Source organism: Pelecanus crispus, chromosome 8 (genome assembly GCF_030463565.1).
Source record: "Pelecanus crispus isolate bPelCri1 chromosome 8, bPelCri1.pri, whole genome shotgun sequence".
NCBI classification, from domain to species: domain Eukaryota; kingdom Metazoa; phylum Chordata; class Aves; order Pelecaniformes; family Pelecanidae; genus Pelecanus; species Pelecanus crispus.
The window spans coordinates 10,630,382-10,649,962 of NC_134650.1; the positions used below are offsets into that span (position 1 = coordinate 10,630,382).

Below are 19,581 nucleotides of genomic sequence, written 5' to 3' on the forward strand. Positions count from 1 at the left end.
AAAAAGGGCACACGTCCGTTTCTTTCCTCTGCAGGTCACCTCTAAGGCTTGTTTAAATCTGTATCTGCTAAACCCAAGCCAAAGCACTGTCATGAAAAGTCACATTTCGGCACAGGCTGCTCTGCACTTTTTCTGCAACCAGAAAATGCAGACATGACATTTTTCCTAAGTGTTCAATATTACAAGACAGAATATAAATATCACAAAACAAGTTAAGTATCTTTCTAACACCAGGGTAAATGATCAAATACACTTGAAAACAGGAACAACAGAGCTGAGGCTTCAGTCATAGAGAAGATAAAGTTATACAATGATCCGGGAGTGAAGTCATTATGAAAAATGAGGGTTGGAAAAGGCTGACACAAACCTAAAATACAGCAGTAATAAATACTTCATCTGACTAGCAATCTGTTTAAACTTAGCAGTGACAGAAAGCTGCCTTCCGCTCCAAAAAGAGAGCCCTGACAGAGACAGAGGCTGACACCTAGCGTCTAGCAGACCCAACAAGCAAGCGGGAGAGAAGGTGCCCAGCCACCAGAATAAGGACGATGAGCAATGCCGTGATGACAGATCACCCCGGGCAGGCAGAAGACGCCTAGGAGCACGCAGAGCCTCTCCTGGCCACAACTGCAGGACCACGAGGGAAAAGAGCACTTGCAAGGGTGAAGCACGTACGGATGCAGACAAGCATATAGGTGCAAAAAGGAAAGGCTGCGCTGCAAGGACAAAAGCCACATTTCTGTCTGTGAAGGAAAATGCAGAGGTCCCCACATGGCCACAGGTTTATAAGCTGGTTTGCCAGAGCTGGCGGTGGTCAGCATCATCTCTGTGCTCGCTACCCTGACACACTGCCAGGCTACAACCTTTTGAGAAGGACAAGACTGCCAGGCTACACCTTTTTGAGAAGGACAAGTCAGCTGGAAGTCTTTATCTCAGTGGTGCATTAATGGACAACTGCCAGGCTGCATGATGGCCCCTACCATTTGTGAGCTGGGTATCAGCCTGTACGCTTTTCCTTTCCCTTTCACAGTAAGCTGTGAGGCTAGGGTAAGTCCCTAAATTTAACAGGAGTATTAAACAGCAGTGCCTGCATTGCAGAAGGGACTGAACCCTAAAATGGACAGAAGAGCAGGACTGTTCAACCACTGCTTAGTGGCAAAGATCTTACCTGGCGGTAGCTGGTGGTCGGTTCATCATCAGAAGTAGAGTTCTTCTCTTCTTCCATGCTGTGCCCTGGACTCTCTGCCTCCCTCCTCTTTGAAGGGAGGAGCCAGGTGATGCTCTCAGACTCCTTCTGCCCGTCTGGGTCTCCATCTTCTGTATCATCAGCAACCCCGTTCTCCCTGCTTAGGTGATCTCCTTTCCCAAGCTCATTTTGGCTCAAGGAAGAACTGGGCACAACTGGGTTACCAAACTCTTTCTTATGCAATAGCTGCCTCTGAGCCTGCTTCAGGCTCTTCTGGTAAACCTCCAGCTGACACAAGATGACTTTGGTGTACTGGTTGGGGTCCACCCCCTTGGGGCAGAAGGGAATGCCCCAGTAATAGTGCACTGTGTCTCTCGCCTCCTCCTGCTTGTGCTTTTCCTCTGCCACATTCAGCACGCAAAGCTCAGCGGTACTGTCGGGCACCTCGTTCTGCTCTGCTTGCTCTGTGGAAACACAGACTTTGGCGGCATGCCCGGGCTGCGAGGTGTGTGCGGTACCTGCTCCTCCACCACTCCTCCTGAGGCTGCTACACTGTTCCACGGTCCAGCTCTTCCAGAGCGTGGCTGAGCTCCCGGCACCAGCTTCTCCCACAGAATGGCCAGTGCAGGGCAGGGGCTGCTCTTTTGGTTTGTGGCCTGTTGCTTCTGAAGAGCTGGAGGGGCTTGTGAACAGTCTCCGAGGTGTCAGTCGCCAGGAGCCTGAAGTTACCCTGCCAAAGGTGGGACTCAAAGAGATGAGGTCGTCTCCAAGAGTGCTGGGTAACATGTTACTAGAATCGCTTTTTGCTAGTGAGGAAGGCTTTTCACTTGACCTTGTCTCAGGCTGGCCCTTCCCCGGAGACACGATTATGCTGGATACTAGTGAGCTTTCAACAATTTCCTGGCTTAACCTCCTCAACACTACCAGGGGGCTCCGGGCGACATCCATCTGTCCACTCCCATCAGCTCTGGCGCTCTGTGAGTGGGAGCTGCACTTGGAGCGATGGGCGTCAGGGCAAAGCGCCAGACCTCCCAGGATCTCAGAGCCTTCTTTCTCAGCGGGCTGGCTTTGGCCTCGCACACCCAGTGCTTCTGCAGACAACTGAGGGGTTACATCAGAGGAGTCCGAGGGCTGACAGCTCTGGAAAACAAAAGGTTGATTCTCCAAGAGGCTCATTCTCTATCAGCAGAGCAAGGGCTCCCCCAGCAAACAGGCAGCCATCACCCAGACTGCAGAACACTGCCCCCCGCCTCGATCAGAACTGTGTACCCCAAAACAGGGGACAGCTGAGGTTAGACTTCCTATGCCTCTCACTAGGAATGGTACAAAACAACTACTCTGTGACTGCTGTAGTTCCAGCTTGTCCTGGAAAGAGCTAGGCCCCCCCTTGCGCAGTGTGGCAAAGCAAGCGCAGAAAGCAATGTTGCTGAAGAACCCTAGTAAGCCTCTTCACAGAAGCACACTTACGTTAAGGCTCTCAGCAATGGCCTTCCTCAAGAGCTCCTCCTCTTCCTCTTCCTGACAGTTCACTTGTCTGGCTTCTTGCTCACTCATTTTCAGGGCCAGTGCAAACTGTTCCTCTTCAGTCATCTCTACAGTAGAAGAAAAAGGATATTGTCAAGTCACAGCTGCAGGTGTATGGAAACACCCAACATATATCCCACATGTTGGGAGATCCCACCTCCCCAGGAGGAATGCAGAGCATAACATCTAAACCCCAGCTTTCCTGAAAAGGCGCCACCAAAACCAGAGCAGGCAACACTAAATGAAAAAAGTAACCCAAGTCAGGAACTTCAGTTAGGTTTCTACAGCAATCTAAACTCCAACTCCCTAGGTATGTTAACTGCAATGGGACATTTTATTTGCCCTCATCAAACACCACACTCTACAGCTGCAGAATGCATCTTCAAGGAGAGAGGAAAAGGACAGATTTCTAAAGCATGCTCATTTTATATCGGATAGGCTCAGCAGCAAGGCAGGATAAAGAAAAGAACACCTCTTCTTTAATACACTTTTTTACTAGCCAAAGAGCACGTGTCTCTGCCTTCTGACATGCAGATACCTGCAATACCACAGGAGACCTACCCAAGAGCAAAATTGCTACATGTTCACCCCAAGCCGCAGGTGGAAAGCTCTGTGGAGGATAATGTTACTTGCTTGGTGGTATTATGGAGGATCTTTCACATGCATACATCCCCCTCCTGCTCACATCACCACTCCACTGCATCACCAAGTCAGTCATGCATGGGAAACAGGCTTCCTACAGTTGTAACTGGTATTTCAGCAGAAAATTTCCTCCTGAAATACTCCTCACTCAGAGCAAACCAGAAGCCGATACTAGCTATTTAGAAACAAAGCCATTCGTTACTTTGGAAAACATTTATTTGCTTAGACTCAATCCAACACTTTCACTATGCTTAAAATATACAATGCCTGCAGAATGGAGTGCAGCTTGGAAAACAACTGAACAGCACTCTCAGGAGCTGAAAAATACATCTTCTCACTTGAAACAAATTGACAGATTTCCTTCAAACCCCACTCCCTCCTTCAGGCAGAATCCTGCACGCGCCATCTCATGCATGAACCAAAAGGCTTGCTCTCTGATGGGCTAGAAGAGCTTTAAGAGACGCGATTTGAACAGGAAGGCCGCCAAGCACAAAACATGCCTTCACTGCAGCCAGTTTCAGAGACAGACATTTCCCCAGATAAAGATGCATTCAGAAGTTGCAGGCTCCCATTTTCTAACCCATCCTCTTCCTACCAGCTGCGACCAAAATACAGCAGCACAGCCTCCCTTGAAGCAGCCTGGGACTGCACTGGTCTTGCACAGCCTGCGCATCACGGCACGACTGCACTGAGGTGCATCCACAGAGCAGCAGGCTTTGCTTTGCCCTTCCCCCAGCTCGTTGCTAATGGCAGGCTGGTTCTCCCCCACCCAAGCAGGATTTGAAGCATTTTTGGACTGTTCTGATTACCAGCCGTAGATTCCTTTACATGTCCTACTAAATCAGCACTTAGCTTTAGGTTGGTTTTTTTTAATTTCTTTAAAAATTAAGAAAGAGGTTGAAGTGAAGGCAGACTGCAGTGCACTCAGGGCTCGTGGGGATCTTTTGTCCTTGGACAAAGTCACGCTATGATGTTACAGCCAGGAGGGACCGGGGAAAAAAAAAAAAGCATCCTTTAATGGAAAGCACAAGACAGCCCAGTGTATGAAGGCAGCTCCTGTCCCAAAGAACGGCAGTAATACACAGCATTTCCACAATACCAAACACCTCCCAAGCATTCAGAAAGCAAGTGCTGATTTGTTTCCCTGCCCAAACCATCACAGCAATCAGGCCAGATCCTGCAAACTCTGACATGTGCAAAAAAAACCCCAGTGCACATGATCAGTGCCCCACAAAACAAGACTTTCCACGTGCATAAATTAAAACGGGGGCCTGAGTGTTCACCAGTTCAGGCTATCAACATCCATGAAGCTTAATAAAAAGAAAAAATTTTTGGCGAGTTACTACTGTACATTTTGTTTTCTTCTCCCTCCCTGGCACAGCAATTTCCCCTCTGGGGACAGGGAATGTGCCAGACAAATGCTGCCTCTGGCAAAGAAACCAGTGACAAACAAAATGCACTTAGTGCACATTCCAGTTGAGTAGGTGCTCCAGAGACGAGGAAATCTCGAGTTGAAATCCACCTGGCATTACGGTGGGGAGAGCAAAGAGCAGCTCTGCTCACGCCTTCCAGAAGACCTGACCTGCTTTAAGCTGAGCAGTCCGGAGCTGACAATATTTTGTGCTCCACATCTGATCATTTCTCAGCACCGTGCATCTTATTAAACTTGATGTTGATTGCACTGGTCATAATTTACCATGACTAGAAATCCAGAGTGCTGTGTTAGCCCCCAACCGGTGCGCGCAAACAGGCTTTGGGAGCGAGCACTGAGCGTGCAGCAGAGGCAAGCCATGCTCCCGGAGCATGCCGGCAGGGCAGGGGCTCCCGCAACCCTTGGGGGACCCCTCTCCGTCTGGACAGACACACTGCGTTACGCTCAGCTCACACACATAGCACGCCTCGCAGAAGCCCGTCCCCGCTGCCGGCTAGGGAAGTGCCGGCACCTCCAGCTGGGAATTCTGCGTCTCACACTCCAATATCCACTCGCCACACGTCCATCCCAAACACAGCATGAAATCCCAGTGCCTCTCCGGGGACCAGGACATCCAAGAAACCCACAGATGGAAAGGAGGGGTCAGAGAGAAACTGTTTTTAAGACACTGCAGCCCTAAACAAATTAAACCATTTCAGAGCCTTTTTAAATGCTAATACGGCAATTTGCTAAGCGATTTATGTTCCATTTTGACATTTGCAAAGTGAATTAGATGCAAAACCCCACTAGTTGTAGTTCTAACACTTACTAATAAGAGATTTACTCAAAAATAATGGAAATGTGGGATCTCAGTATTTCCACATATCCAAAGTGCAATTACAGTAAAAACATTCAAATGTGCTTTAAAAGCACTGACTTCCTCCGGAAAAAGAGAGAGACTTCTGTAGGTTTTGTGTTTCCATTTATCTTGTCAGGATGAAACGTCACAGATATATTTTAGTTATGGCTTTAGGTTAAAATGAATAAAACCACAACAAAGCAAAAATGGGAGGATATGCTTTACAACGAGAGCCTGCAAATATCTGAAATTTTCCAGTTTTGAGGAGAAAGAACTTGCTCTACCCAGAAGCACCGAATCTTTACAAAAGACCAATTTGCCTCGCAATTCAAAGAATTTATTTAAAGAAACTGAGAAAAATAATTACTACTTCAAATCTTAATTTGCCTAAAAGCAAACACCGAAAGTCTAATTATAGCTTCCCATAAATGAGAGAACAGACCCACCATCACACATACTTAAACAAGCAACCGCTCTCTGACCGAGCGGCACCAGGCACCCCCAACCTCCTACACTTCGAGAAGGCAGACGTGCACACTCAAACAAAAAAAAGGCAGCTTTTGCCCCAGGAAGAGAAAAACTATTATCAAGAACTTCAGTATCTAGAAAAGCAGCAAAACTCCTCCATTATACAATGACTAGAGAGCTGGCCCTGTCTCCCATGGATTTTCTGGAGCACACTGAACACCTTTCTCACAGCACCAGCTCCCAAAACCCAGCGCACTCAACGATGCAATGAGAACACCCAACTTGAGCAACTCCCTGTTCTTCGCACCATATGTTTGGTCACATTTTAATGGCATCTCCAAGGGGGGTTCAGCTTTTATTTTGTGTTCCGTTTCCTTTGGGAGAAAAAGAAGAAAAAAGAAAAAAAAAAACCTCTTCCATCTCTGACTTCACTATCTTACTTGTTCGACACAGGACACGCACAGTGGGTTTCAACTCCCACAAAGAGCCAGGCTGTTTCATGCTATGGCCTTAGGCCTCTATTAAAAACAATTTAATTCACACAAGCCCTCTGAGGACTGACAAGCCCAACTGCTGCTGCTTGTGGAACACCGGTGTGCTCCATTTTGTTCAGTGATTGCTTTGGGTTTTGCAGGAGACAACATCTCTCCCATTTTAAAACGTTCTGAATTTAACATGCTAGATGGACCACCACCTTGCAGAGCACAGGAACAGGAGAGCTGATCTACTGGGGCAGAGCAATGGTCCACCCGCCCGGCCGCTGTAACAAGTGGTGCTGTATGGGGAGTACAGGCAAGCCTGGCCATGCTCAGTGGTCCCTTCTGCTTGTACATCCCCAGCATTCAGAAATGCTGTTTGCAGAATATGAGCAGGAACATCCCAGCCTGTTCCCTTTAGCATCTGTTTATAGACCTATCATCCATGAACGCATTTAATCCCTTACTAAAGCTGTTGGTACTGACCCCTCCACAACCTCCTGTGACAAGAACTTCCAGGAGTTCACTACATGCTGTGGGAAGCATTACTTTCCTTCACCCATTTTAAACCCATCTATCGCCTGCTATTTCCACCGACTCCACCCTGACTGTAGGAGCTGGTAAACAACAGCTCTGGGTTCAGCTGAGGCACTGCCTTCCTGATGTGAACTTTGATCCCACCTTCCTCTCCTAATGCAGCAGCCCCAGGCTTTCCAGGTGCTCCTCATAATGCAGCTGCTCCCTCCCCTTCCTGGCTTGGGTTGCCCTTCTCCAGATGTCCCCTAACTCCACCGTGTTCCTTGAGATGCAGAGACCAGAACTGCACACAGCACCGTTGATGTGGGTGCACCAACACTTTATATAACAGCAAAATGACGTAAAACAAATCTCTTGTTCTTAACACCCTTCCTTATGATACCCAACGTTGCTGGCTTCTCCGGCTGCCCCCGCGGTACGAGACGATGGTTTCAGAGAACTGTCAGTTACAACTCAGATCTTTCCTGAGCTGCAACTGCCGGGTCAGAGCATCATGACGTTTCAAGGAAAGACAGCAGCAGAGGGGCCTGAACAGGAAAGCAGTTTGTGACTGACAGTGCTTTCAGGTCGGCTCCAACCAATTTTGAAACCCGGTGAGGTACTGACACCCTCACACACTTATTTTGGACGTGCACCAGTCTGCACACATGCTGCCTGGGGAGCAAACAAGTGACAGTCTGCCTATTCAGAAAGGCAAATTTTACCCCTGAGAAGGGTCTTCTCTGAGAGCTGTGCATCCCCAGCCACATCGCAGCCTTTCTGCCTGGGAAATAATCTCTAACACTAACAGCAGAAGCTGCTCAGCACCAGTCTACTTCCCCAGCCCCACACTTGAGACCTACGTGCAATTTTTCTTTTAGCAGCAAACTTCGTTCTATCCAGCTGCTGCTTTGTTCTCTTCTTTTGCAATCCAGTCTCTTCCTTTGACTCCTGCTGTAATGGAAAAAAATAGAGTGAGTGCATACAATATGTATGAAATACTACCAGCCCCCTCCACCCCACTACTCAGACACAAACATTGGTTCAAGAACAAGCCTCTATTTGTGTGAATTTGAATTTCAAGCATAATTCAAGCACATTCTGTAACTATTAAAAGCTGTGTGATAAGCATAACGAGCAAAAAGAGTTACAGACTGACATAAACAGAGAAGTAGTAGAGACAATAGACTTCATGCCAGTCACCACCATGCACTGCACCTGCTGCCCATGATTTTAGAGAGAATTTGTTTGGCCTTGCTAAAACACTGGTATTTGTAAGCACTCAAAACAGGAAAAACAAAACCTTTTTATAACTGAACATCGCAGACCTGTAAGCCAGGACTGTTTCCTGCCACGCAGCTTCTAGTACTCTGCCCAGACAATTTTAGGTGACCAAAACTAGAATCCTCACCATTTTTGGGGACCCGCGCTAATGCACCTCGAGGGCAGGAGAGCCAGCTCTACTCCTGGTGCTATTCTCTCATTGTATTGCCGCAAGTGTTTCATTTTCAAAGCTTGAATACTTCAGAAATTTGTTGTCTCGAAGCCTCCCAGAATAAAACCCACACGAACAACCTAAGAGCTTGCTGCTTTAAGCACACCGACTGCAACAAGAACGGTCACAGGCTTAATTGGCACACATTTATGCAAGTTGCTGTCCTAATGGCTTAAGCGAGGGCGTACACATTACCGAAGGCTGGCACTGGACCCCTTCCAATTTGTCTCTCTAAATCAGGTAGGATTAGAATCAAACCCCACGTTTCAGGCAGAGACCCACGCCTGGCCAGGAAGGGGGTTCACACGGCTCCGTCCGCAGCTGCAGTTGGTTTTGCCATCCATGAGACTGACAGCAAACTGGCCACATGCTTGTGCCTCATACCACCTCCTGTGCCAGGAGGGCGGGGGGGGCTTCAAGATGGTGCTTGTGGCTTGGGCTACTTTCATGCAAATGGATACACTGCTGATTTTCAAGCATAATCTATTCCTGCTATCCATTGCCCCTGTTTCTGAACCTGTGAAGTCCTTTGGACTGCACCTCTACGCTGAGTTTTGTTCAAGACATCTCCAGCTTTAGCGTTATCTGTAGATTTTATTAATGTAAATACACCACTTGCTCCCTCTTACAGATCATTAATGAGGATGTTAAAACACACACAGACCTAATATTGATCCTCTTGGCCTCAGCTTTACATCTCCCCCAAATGAGCCTTTCTTCTGTTCATCACCAGCTTTTGCTGACAGTCTTTTAGCAGGATTTCAATCCAGGAATGTTGCTATCTAGACCAAATTGAATTATTTATCCAACTAAGATTTTGCACGACATACTATTAAGTGGTTTCCTGAAACCCTAATACATTACAGCTTTTACATGCCCTAATACCTACACCATTCCTCACTTCCACTGATATAAGAATCAGCTCACAACAAGGCAGCAATCATGCTCAGCAAGTCCCCACACACACTCATGCTTGCACCTAAGGGTTTTTTCCTTTGACTGATTCCTTCCCCTCCCCACCCAGCCTGGTTTTGGTACCCTGTTTCCAAGGTCTGCCCGTGCATCTCCAAAAGGCTGCTTCACAGCCAGATTCCCTCTTGCTACAAGATGGATGCTGTCTACTTCTGAGCCTGTCTAGCTCATGCTTAGCAGTTGAAACCCTCTTTCTTCTAGGGCCCTGGCATGTCGCCCTTCTCCAGTTTTCCATAAGCCACAGGTTATCCTACTCCAAATTGCCCTGCCTTGGTCTGCAGCAGCAGCCCCCATGCTGACCTTGCTGGCAGTTCACACCTAAGGGAGCGAGGAACGGTTTGTAGGATCGTATCAGGATCACACTAGGATTATATGCTGGATGAGGTTAAGCAACAGCTCTCCCCCAAAGCCCTGTCCAACAGTGCTAAACCTACTCCAGCTTAAGACAGGGGCAATTTAATCCTAGCAGGCTCTGTAAATCCCCAGCCCTTCTCTCTAGGCATCAATCTTCCCCTCATCACTCTTGCACTTGCCGGAAGGTCAGCCCTGACACTCTCATCTACAGCTCTCTTCCAGGGCACAGATGTGATTTATGAGCACACCAAACTTTACACGGCTGCCAGCGTCTGCTCTGTGCACAGACACACGGTTACAATATGCACCACAGGACAAGACCGGGCTCAAACACCTCTGGGGCTTGGAGGGGAACGGCATGCGCAGTGCTGGGCGGGCTGCCCGGTTTCACTGCACAGCTGAGTACATGCCTCGGTTCCCTGTGCTGGGTCCTGAAGAATCTCGACGTTTACAACAGTGGCAGGAGCAAAATTATTGCAGGACACGTGTTGTACGAACTTCATACATTTGAGAAAGATGTTTAAATTGCTTAGCAGCATTCTACTGAACAGCCACGGTACAGTGAACCGCTGAAGCAAATCCAATTAATCCTGATGGGCCAAAATATACACACACATCTCAATTCTGAGAATTCTTAAATCTTCTTTATTTTTAAACCCAGAAAATAAAACATACCTTTTAATTAGGATTTATGGCTGTTTGTACCTCTGCTGGGAGAGAGCCCCGCAGGCCCTGGAGTGCTCTGCATAAATGCAGGCATGGATGGTAGAAACAGAAGGGGCCAAGAAAATTCAGAGAAGACAACAGGGCTTGCTCTTTCTGACCCAACCTTTTAATGCTCATCTGTCTACAAGGATAATAGGAACTCAGGGGGCCACTCAACCAACTGCCTTTCTAATAAGATCACTAGTCCAAAAATAATCTTAATCAATTAAAATATTCCCAAACTGCAGCCAATACTCTTAGTTACAAGGTCATCTCCAACACACAACTTCCAGGGGAAACTAATTATTATAGCAGAGGCAAGGTGGGAACTGCGCACCTCTGCTCAGTGCCAGCCTGGATAGCGTCTCTCCTCCTTTGCTGTCAATTTAAAGATAATGGCCAGAAGGAATCCAAATTCTCTTCCTGTGTGTCAGGCTCTGCAGTTTAATTTATGATGCTCTCTTATGAGCAATTTCACTGTCAGCATTGTACACAGATCAAGAAAAAGACGGGTTTCCAAAGTTCCCTACACATTTAGTGGAAGGCAGCCACTATTCTTCCTTGGTTTTTTAACCTGCTTGGTTTCACCAGACAGCAGGAAATCAAATTCCCATTTTAAAAATGCTTTTGCACATACTTAAGAGAACCTGACTCTGCCAGCAGAAACAGATACAGCTCCACTCGCTTCTAAGAGCCCGTAAATGGAAGCCAGTAGCCAGCCTCCCACATCCTGCTCCTTCGAATCCACATCATAAACCACAGCTTCTACTGACTCAGGGAAGGAGAGGCTACAGAAGAATGTCTCCATAGCTAACAGTGCAGACTGCAAAGTCAAAAGGTCTGGGTAATTTTACTGCTCAATGGCAGTTGGGACCATCTAACAATAGGGCATAGCCAAACACTACACATCCTGCATGGGAAATATGCAGATGCAAACCAGACTAATTTATTTTTAAAAGCCAATTAGATGTTGGAAGTGCCACATTTGGCCCTAGCCAAGGCTGCTGCTGAAATTAGTATCAGACCCTACTTTATTAGTCTCTGACTTCAGTTCAGAATCTGCTTCAGCTCTGCTCTGTCTTTCAGCTCATTAGAACAAACCTGCTGGAAGTGGAGACTTGAACAACAAGACACAATGGGGCTTGTGCCAGACATGTAGTTCCTGACACATGGGAGGGAGGCCTCTGTAGAAAAAAAGGGCTTTTACCAGGCTGCGAGGAGCCTGGATTCAGACCAATCTGATTTCCAAGGACCGAGCGCAGCAGAGCTGCTGAGCCTCCTTGGGAGCGCACTCGCACTGCCTTTTCCTCTGGGAGCTGGAGGCACTGGGTCCCTCGGTACCACAGCAGAGCCCGTGGGGACAGCGGGGTGCTGCAGCGATACTCCCACGTGGCTCTGCTTCGCTCAGATGGTCAGCAGTGTGAGGTGGGCACTACCATCCTAGCTGTGACGTTTCCAGCACCATCTTCGCCATAGCAAGATGTCTCTCAGGCCATGCCACAAGCGCCCATTGCCACAGTCGATGGAGAACAGGACAGGGCGGTGTCCGATCCCCAAACACACTTCCCTCTTCCCACCAAGACCATATGATCTGGAACATCAACACATGCTGCCATTTACCCAGACCGTATGTCCAAGCACAGGAATACTCAGGCAAAGGGATGTTCCACACCAAAGGGAAGACAGGCCCTGGATGCCATGCAGAAATAGATGGCACTGTCACCCTGGAGTCCTGTGATGTTCCCCAAGGGCTGGCAGAGCTGATGAATCTGGCAGAAAGAGCCTGTGAGACTTCGTGCAAACTCTATGAGTGGAGGCAAGAACTCTCAAAGCTCCCAAAGGATCTACCCAGGAAAACCAGACCCTTTGAAAGGTCCCACAGCAGATCAGTAGCATTTTGGATCAACTGCACTGAAGGCTGCACGTCAGTCAAACAGGTTAGCACAACTACTGGGCCTCTGGCTGTGCTCAATGCTCACGCTTGGCCAGGCTTCCTGCTGGGTGACAATCACCTTTCAGACATGGCTTCAGAAAACCTTGGGGGGGGTCAAAGAGTCTTTAGCAACGGCCCAATTCAAGAAGGAGGCTCATGAGACAGACCAGGGGTTGCTATGCTTGGAGAGAGCTTTCCTGTTTGAAATATTGTGTAGTTATAAATGACCACCCATCTTCTGGCATGGGCAACCAATTCCCTGCAGGATTTAAACAGTCAGGGAAGACATGAACCACTTTGCTCATTTGTCATGTCTGTGTTTCAGAGACACAGTCTGCAGAAAGAAGGTCATCTCCTCTTGTTTCCACAAAGCCAGAGAGACTGTTCTTATTTTGTCTGACCATTCCCAAAAAAAGAGTAGTGTTTCCTGAATCCAGGATTATACACAGCAGAGATCAGAAAGCCCCATGTCCAGAAAACTTCCTTCTGATGCAGCTCTGCAGATGCCACAGCACAGACACGAGCAAAGAAAGAAAACTTGGCAAAATAACATGGATGAGCTTGATAATCCAGCATGACTGAAAAATTCCTGGGAGAGGCAGTCTGCCAAAGATCATCAAAAGTGAGAAGCTGGAGGCTTTCCAGGTGCAGCTGCTACAAGATCTGCTGGTCTGGAAGCAGAACTAGGGACTTGTTCTATAGATACCTGCCAAGAGACTGCCAAGGAAGAAAGCCATCGAATCAATGATGCCCAAATTGTCCTTGTAGCTTTTGATTCATAAGGAACCATGTCCTAACAGATGCAAGATTAATTGAGAATGTATTGTTCTCTAAAATTGCTATTGATCTGAGCTTCCCACACCTCTTCTTGAACACATAACAAGGTCTTACTAGAGCAAGAACAACAGTTACAAGGTTCGAAATTGAAATTCAACTTGATGTACACTGAAGAGCTGAGACAGTTACAGAAGCCAGACGGTTATTTTTTTGAGATTCCAAGTAAATCACATTTTTGGGTTTGATTTTGCAGAAAACAACACGACAAGAGACTGTGGCACTGGATCTGGAAGCTGATGACTCACAGAAAGAAAGAGACTGAACTGAATAAATCCACTCACTCAACTGACTGAACTGTTGTCACTTAAACAGAACCTAATTGGCTCTTTAACGGCCTCTCTGAGCATATCCTTTTCTGTAATATGACCGATTATGCCATCAGAATTTATTGTTTATAGACAAACTTACAGAACAGTCAGGGAGCCTAACCTTTTTATAGATGTGTTTTAAGAGACGTTTGTTTCCTCTTTTTCAGATACGTGCACATTGAGATGAATAATTGCAGACAATAACAGGTCCTGATCTTTTATGTACTGCAGCAGCTCTTATAGCTGCCGATTTCTTTTTTCCTTATAGGTTTCACAATAAAGGCCAGTGATGCAGCAGACATCTGAAGTTAACTTAGCATATTGCAGAGCTAAGGGTTTAACCCCACTGAACTATTACTGCCATATGTTCCATTTCTTTCAGGGAATTTCCCAATGGGAAAGAACTCAGACAATGTGAAGAAAAAACATCCAATATCATTTGCCCTACAGCTTCTTACTGTTTATTTCTAGTGCTTTTCCCCTCCTCACATGATAATCGCCTTATTGAGGAGAAGCATGCTGCAGATGTGGGAGCGAAAGGGACTTGATTTAAGATCTACAGCTTGAGAGTAAACTGAAATGCTTTTGAAAATGGTGGAATTACAAAAAGCAGCTTAGGATCCCCAGTCACCAGCAAGACAGAGCAAAGCCTTAACAGTCATACATAAAAAATTGATTCTAATAATTTCCTCTCGTGTACCTCACTAAGTTGAGGACAGATTCTCAGGGCTGTGGGTTTTCCCCAGGCAGGAGTTCCTGCACTCATCCCAATGCCAGCGTAACAGACGCAGACATTTCAATCTTTTAGGGTAAGGCTGATGTTTGTACAATGACGCTAAGGATCACTGATGTGAGCCTTTATGTCTTATCCAGGCACACCCACACTGCAGTTCGCCTTTACACCCTATGGAAGTGGGCTAAAAACTCAGGCTTCTGTAATTCAGGATCAGTTTACCAGACACCAGCTGTGTCTGAGCTACTCACAAGCCTGTGTTCTGAATCATTTTCTTATCTATTTCCACATAATACAGAATCATGTTTCTATGGTTTAGCTGGAAATCAATCAAATAAAAATTATGAAAAAAAGATTTGTAAAGAGATTGAGGAAAGGTTACTTTCAAATTACGTTTCAAATTCAGTTCTGAGAGGATTTGGTTATCAAATCCCAGACTCATAACTCACCCTCATGAAGCACACCATTCATTTCCTAGTCAAATAGGATTTGATTCATCTCATATGTAAGAAAAGGAACAGCACAATACTCTCTGTGCAAAGTCTGACCCCGGCACATACAGCATGGGATGCTCGGGCACTCTCCTGCAACAGCAGGGCCCAGCACAGGCTCTGGACACCACAAGCTGATCACTGACCTCTCCATCGCTGTCAGATATAACAATAAACGCATCCACAAAACTGCGCTTCTTCTTGGCATTGGCTTGGTTCCTCTTCTCTTCCTCCTCTTCCTCCCCATCCTGACCTCGAGAGTCCAGGCCCTCTGTGGGCTTCTTCTTCCTCGGCATCCTTCACTCTGAAACAGAGGGAAAGATTAAAAGCCATTTGTTTCCTTCTGATTTAGATTACCCCTAACAGCCATCCTTTTCTTGCTATTTTTAGGCAAAATACCCCAGGCATTAGAACGTTATTACAAAGCATGGTGGATTTCGCATTACTGGGAGCCACATGTACTAGTCACCACTCATCTAGTTAAGAATATTTTATTATAGCTGATTGCTAAAAAGGGGTTTCAGGGGAACAGCAACACAGACCAAAGCCACTCTGAATGCCCTTGCTACAAAGCAATGAGGCTTTCCTCTTAGCTTCTCCTGTTAAAGCTCCTCACCAAACTGCTCCAAAGCATCACTTCACAGCAGGTCTCCCACCCTCCAACGCAACCCCAAACTTCCCCTCCTCAGCCCCACACCTTCACCGTCCTGGTGCAGAACAAACCAGGCTGTGGCAGCAGATCAAGCTGAAACTTGCATGCCAGAACAAGAAGCCACCGCAGCACAGCCATTTGTCAGCTTTTATATTCAACAAAACAAGGGGAAAAGGCATGTTCCTCAAAGGATGCTGTTTTGCTCTCAGCACAGCAGCTCCGTGGAAGGCTGCACCAGCACTACAAAAAGGGAAAACGCAGGCAATGGCGGTAGGCAGGTTGGAAACAAGACAACAGGTTTATCTCGCAGCCTGGATTTCTCAATGAGCATCAGCCTCCGGAAGTCCTCTGCGCAGACATGCCTGAACCATTCATATTAAAGAAGGCACTTGACAAGCAGGGTGGAACCTGCTGAGCGTTATTAGTGCAAACCCGAGTGCTCTATGAACAGCACAATTGAGGGCAGGTGCCCACACAATGCAAGCTAGTACTTCAGCATCTCCTTTCCTTGCCAGCCCATAGACTGTTGGAGAGATGCACAGCAAGCGTTAGCTGCTTTCATCAAAAAGGACTCAGACGAGAGGATCAGGAAGAGATCTTGGCGAACGAGAGCAGTGGGACAGCACACAGAGTTAAACCACCCTTTCCTGTCTACGTTTGTCCTTCGGCAAGTAACTCGACGACAACATTCAGTGCTTCCTGAACTGCGATCTAAAAGAGCCTTACAAAGCAGGCTGAGCACGATCAGCTCTGTTTAAGTTAGAATTAAACATGTGCAGAGCGGTTAAGCAACAAGCCCCTCGTTACACACCAGAGAACGGCAAAGCTGGAAATGCAACTCAAGTTGGCCAGTTCCCAGACCAGTGTCCTTCCAGAGGATCATTCTGCCTTCCTTCAAGATCACTGAAATAGCTCAGATGTGCTGCTCAGATCTAAAATAAGAGAAGATGCAACAAAGACCCTACATTACCCAATACAGAGCCAAACCCTCCTCTCTAACACCACAAAATTGCAAACAGACGCTATGTGCAGAAATACTAATGAGCAAGGAGTTCAAAATCCCCATCAGCGCCAAGAACAGCAGTGCACTGCTCCATCTACAGTCCGAGGCAGCAAGGTGAGGCTGAGAGAGGAATACATGCATTCCCTTCCTACTGTCTGCAGCCTTCAAAAGCTCCCTTAGCCTCTCTGCCTCCCTTCCTCTGCAAATACATGCACACACATGCCTACAGACAAAAGATGATTATCCTGGTGAGTCATGATTTGCACTGAAGGTTTGCTGAGCCCTCTGAAGACAGAATATTGTACTAATGACATGCACAGCTCCAGAAGCAACTGCAACCACCACTGCAGTCCACAAATGTTTGTCTGTTTAGGAAGGGGAAATAAAAACAAGCACTGCTTTTGGAAAAGCACTGGCTCTTGCAAAACAAAGCTGTTCTGCTCCAGCTGAGCTGAACTCGGCTCTTGCTGGAATATCCTCATTATACTTTCTCCATTTTTTATCTTTTGCTCCAAACGGTGTCTTTGCCCTCTGCCCAGAGAGATGAGCCAAGCCTCACACCCAGCTGCTGAGAATTGCCCCCACAAAGGGTGCCCATCGCAGCAGGCCACACTCCCTTATCGTAAAAAAGCACTTACACAGACAGGCGTTTTGGCATGACGACGGGGAGGAGCAGTGGAGAGGCCCGCACCTCCAGTACATAGGCCTACGCAGAGGTCACTCTGGTTGTGGAGAGACAGCCTGTAAACCTTTTTACCACTGAAACAACAGCAACAAGCAACTGTGTCTTTTTTTTTTTTTTTTTTTTTTTTTAAATCCACGCTGGTATCACCAGCTCTCCTCTGACTCTGCGATACATCTGCTTGATGCACTGTGCTAAATAAGAGATCACTGAGAAATATCGGCTGGAGTTATGATGAGTCACCTACCTTCAACATTCAAAGGAAAGGAAAAAAAAAGATGTAAGAGATGTAACCACACAACTCCCACAATGCTTCTGAAAATGAAGGGACTTGTGGCAAAGAAAGTCTCTATAAATGTAACTAAGGGAACAAGACAAGTAAGAGATCACTCGTAGCTGTGCTAGTCTGAAGCTATGAGTAGCAGAGCGATAATAGCTTTTATTAGACAAGCTGGTATAGCTGAGGGAACAAACATGCATCAGAGCGCACCCCCCCTCTTCAGGTAGGGAAGTTAAGCACAGAAGCTGTATTTTGCTTTTAGCACTCTTGGAAAGGACAGTTGCTAGTACCTGAGGTGATGATACCTGCTTTCAGGCTCAGCAAAAAAGGCCAAAGACTGAATTATCTAAAACTACCTTTGCAGTTTGGCTCATGGACTTGTTTTCCAGTTATCCAGGTTTTCTTCCAACTCTGAATTTAAGAGAATTTCTTTGTAAATGCTCTGACAGCAAAGGTGACCTCCTGACAAGGGACTCGCACATGCCACACTTCTCCAGTCACATTTTTAGGGATATCCTTGAAGATCCCCAACTTGTGATTATTTGTCATTTTCCCTCTCATCTATCATTTTGATGAATCAGAAAGCAATTACCGACAGAATAATTCTAAATCTTGACACTGCAGCTACAGACCTGCCAAGCTGTGACAGCTTGAAAAATGCTTGAAAATGAAGCCAAAAATGAATGACTCTCATCCCCGGATGAATTTCTGAGCCGTTTGAGACACAGGCTGTCGCTTTGTAAACAACTCCCCCCACCTCAGGAAGAAGAGGCACAACGCTCCCTGGCAGTACTGCGAAGCAGCTCCGCGTTCAGGCAGGTCAGCACTGCCCACCTCCTTGGAAATATCATCCCCAGACCCTCGGCTCGACCCGGCACACAGTGCCCAGCTGATGCTCTGCAACCAGCAGGACACAAGGGCTCCCAGCGCCGCAGGGGGAGAGGAATTGTTTACAGGAGTTATCCATTTATAGAGCTGGCTCTTCACAAGAAGGGACACAGGGACCGCAGAGGCCACGCACGCTGAAGTGCTGTGCATCTGCAAATGCCGCTGAGCTCTGCAGGAGATGCTGACTGCTCAGCTTCCCTCTAGCCCAGCCCAAGCAAGTCCCGCACACACCACCACCTCTCCCTCCTCCAGGAACAGGCCCTGCGTGGAGGGAGAGCAACCCTCTCCCCAGCACCCATCCCAGGTCATCCTGTCCCCTTCCCAACCCTCTGCCCCTGGGCATGGAGGGCTCTGCAGGGAGACTGACAAGGACAGAGTCAGGGCTACTCAACAAGCATCACCCTGGGGAGGAAGCATGGGGGGCCCAGGCGGGATGGGGGGTGAACTCAGGAGGAAGGGGATCAGCCACAGGGGGGTAAATCAAGGGGAGTGTGCTGGGGCTGGCCTAGGAGAAGGGGGGGGAGCCAGCCCTGGCAGGGGGAAACAGGAGGGGCAGGAGCTGGCCCCAGGGCCTAGCCTGGGGGGGGTGCCTCAGCGGATGGGGCCAGGGCAGAGCTCTGGGGGTTGGTTTTGGGGTGCCCTCCCCAGGGGACTGCTCTGGGAGAGGAGTTCCAGGGTGCCCCCAGGGGAAGAGGCACAGTACCAGGGTCCCCTCCATGGCAAGGGACTGGGGAACAGCCCTTGAAGTGAATGATACTGGCTGCCCCTTCCCCCCAGGAAGCCGCCCCCCCCCCCCCCCGCGCCCCGGGGCCGGTCCCCGGATCACCGGGGGCAGGGGCCGATGGGCATGCCCGGGGCGTCAGCCCTGGAGCTGCCCCGGGGGAAGGGGCCGGAGAACTGCCCCGGGGGTCAGTCCCGGGATCCCCCCGGGAGAAGAGACGGCCCTAGGCCGGAGGGATTCGGCGCCCGGCCCCGGGAGCCCCGCGGCGGATAGGCCCCGGGCGAGCCCCGGGGCAGCGGGCCCGGCGCGGAGCGGTGCGGCAGGCCCCGCGGGGCACAGGTACTCACCGGGCCCGGGCCTCCCGCGGGCCGGCGCCCCGCCCCCGCCGGGCCGCCCCGTTGCGCGGCGACAGGCGGCGGCGCCGCTGCCTCCCCGCCGGGCCGCC

At 48.3% G+C, this 19,581-nt stretch overlaps 1 protein-coding gene across 8 annotated transcripts in view; it reads right to left on the minus strand.

Moving 5' to 3' along the window:
* Nucleotides 1–19,522, minus strand: part of UIMC1 (ubiquitin interaction motif containing 1) — a 38,987-nt gene extending 19,465 nt beyond the window's left edge. For 6 of the 8 annotated variants that reach the window (XM_075715825.1, XM_075715822.1, XM_075715828.1 and 3 more), the window contains exons 1-6: nucleotides 17,204–17,320; nucleotides 16,374–16,494; nucleotides 15,057–15,214; nucleotides 7,946–8,036; nucleotides 2,654–2,778; nucleotides 1,169–2,326 (exon numbers count right to left, since the gene is read on the minus strand). In XM_075715825.1, coding sequence (XP_075571940.1) covers nucleotides 1,169–2,326; nucleotides 2,654–2,778; nucleotides 7,946–8,036; nucleotides 15,057–15,206 — 1,524 coding nt within the window. In that variant the 5' untranslated portion in view covers nucleotides 15,207–15,214; nucleotides 16,374–16,494; nucleotides 17,204–17,320. Of the gene's footprint in view, nucleotides 1–1,168; nucleotides 2,327–2,653; nucleotides 2,779–7,945; nucleotides 8,037–15,056; nucleotides 15,215–16,373; nucleotides 16,495–17,203; nucleotides 17,321–19,483 lie in introns of those variants that run through there. The other 2 variants (XM_075715824.1, XM_075715823.1) reach the window with 2 other exon arrangements.
* Between the last annotated feature and the right edge of the window lie 59 nt (nucleotides 19,523–19,581).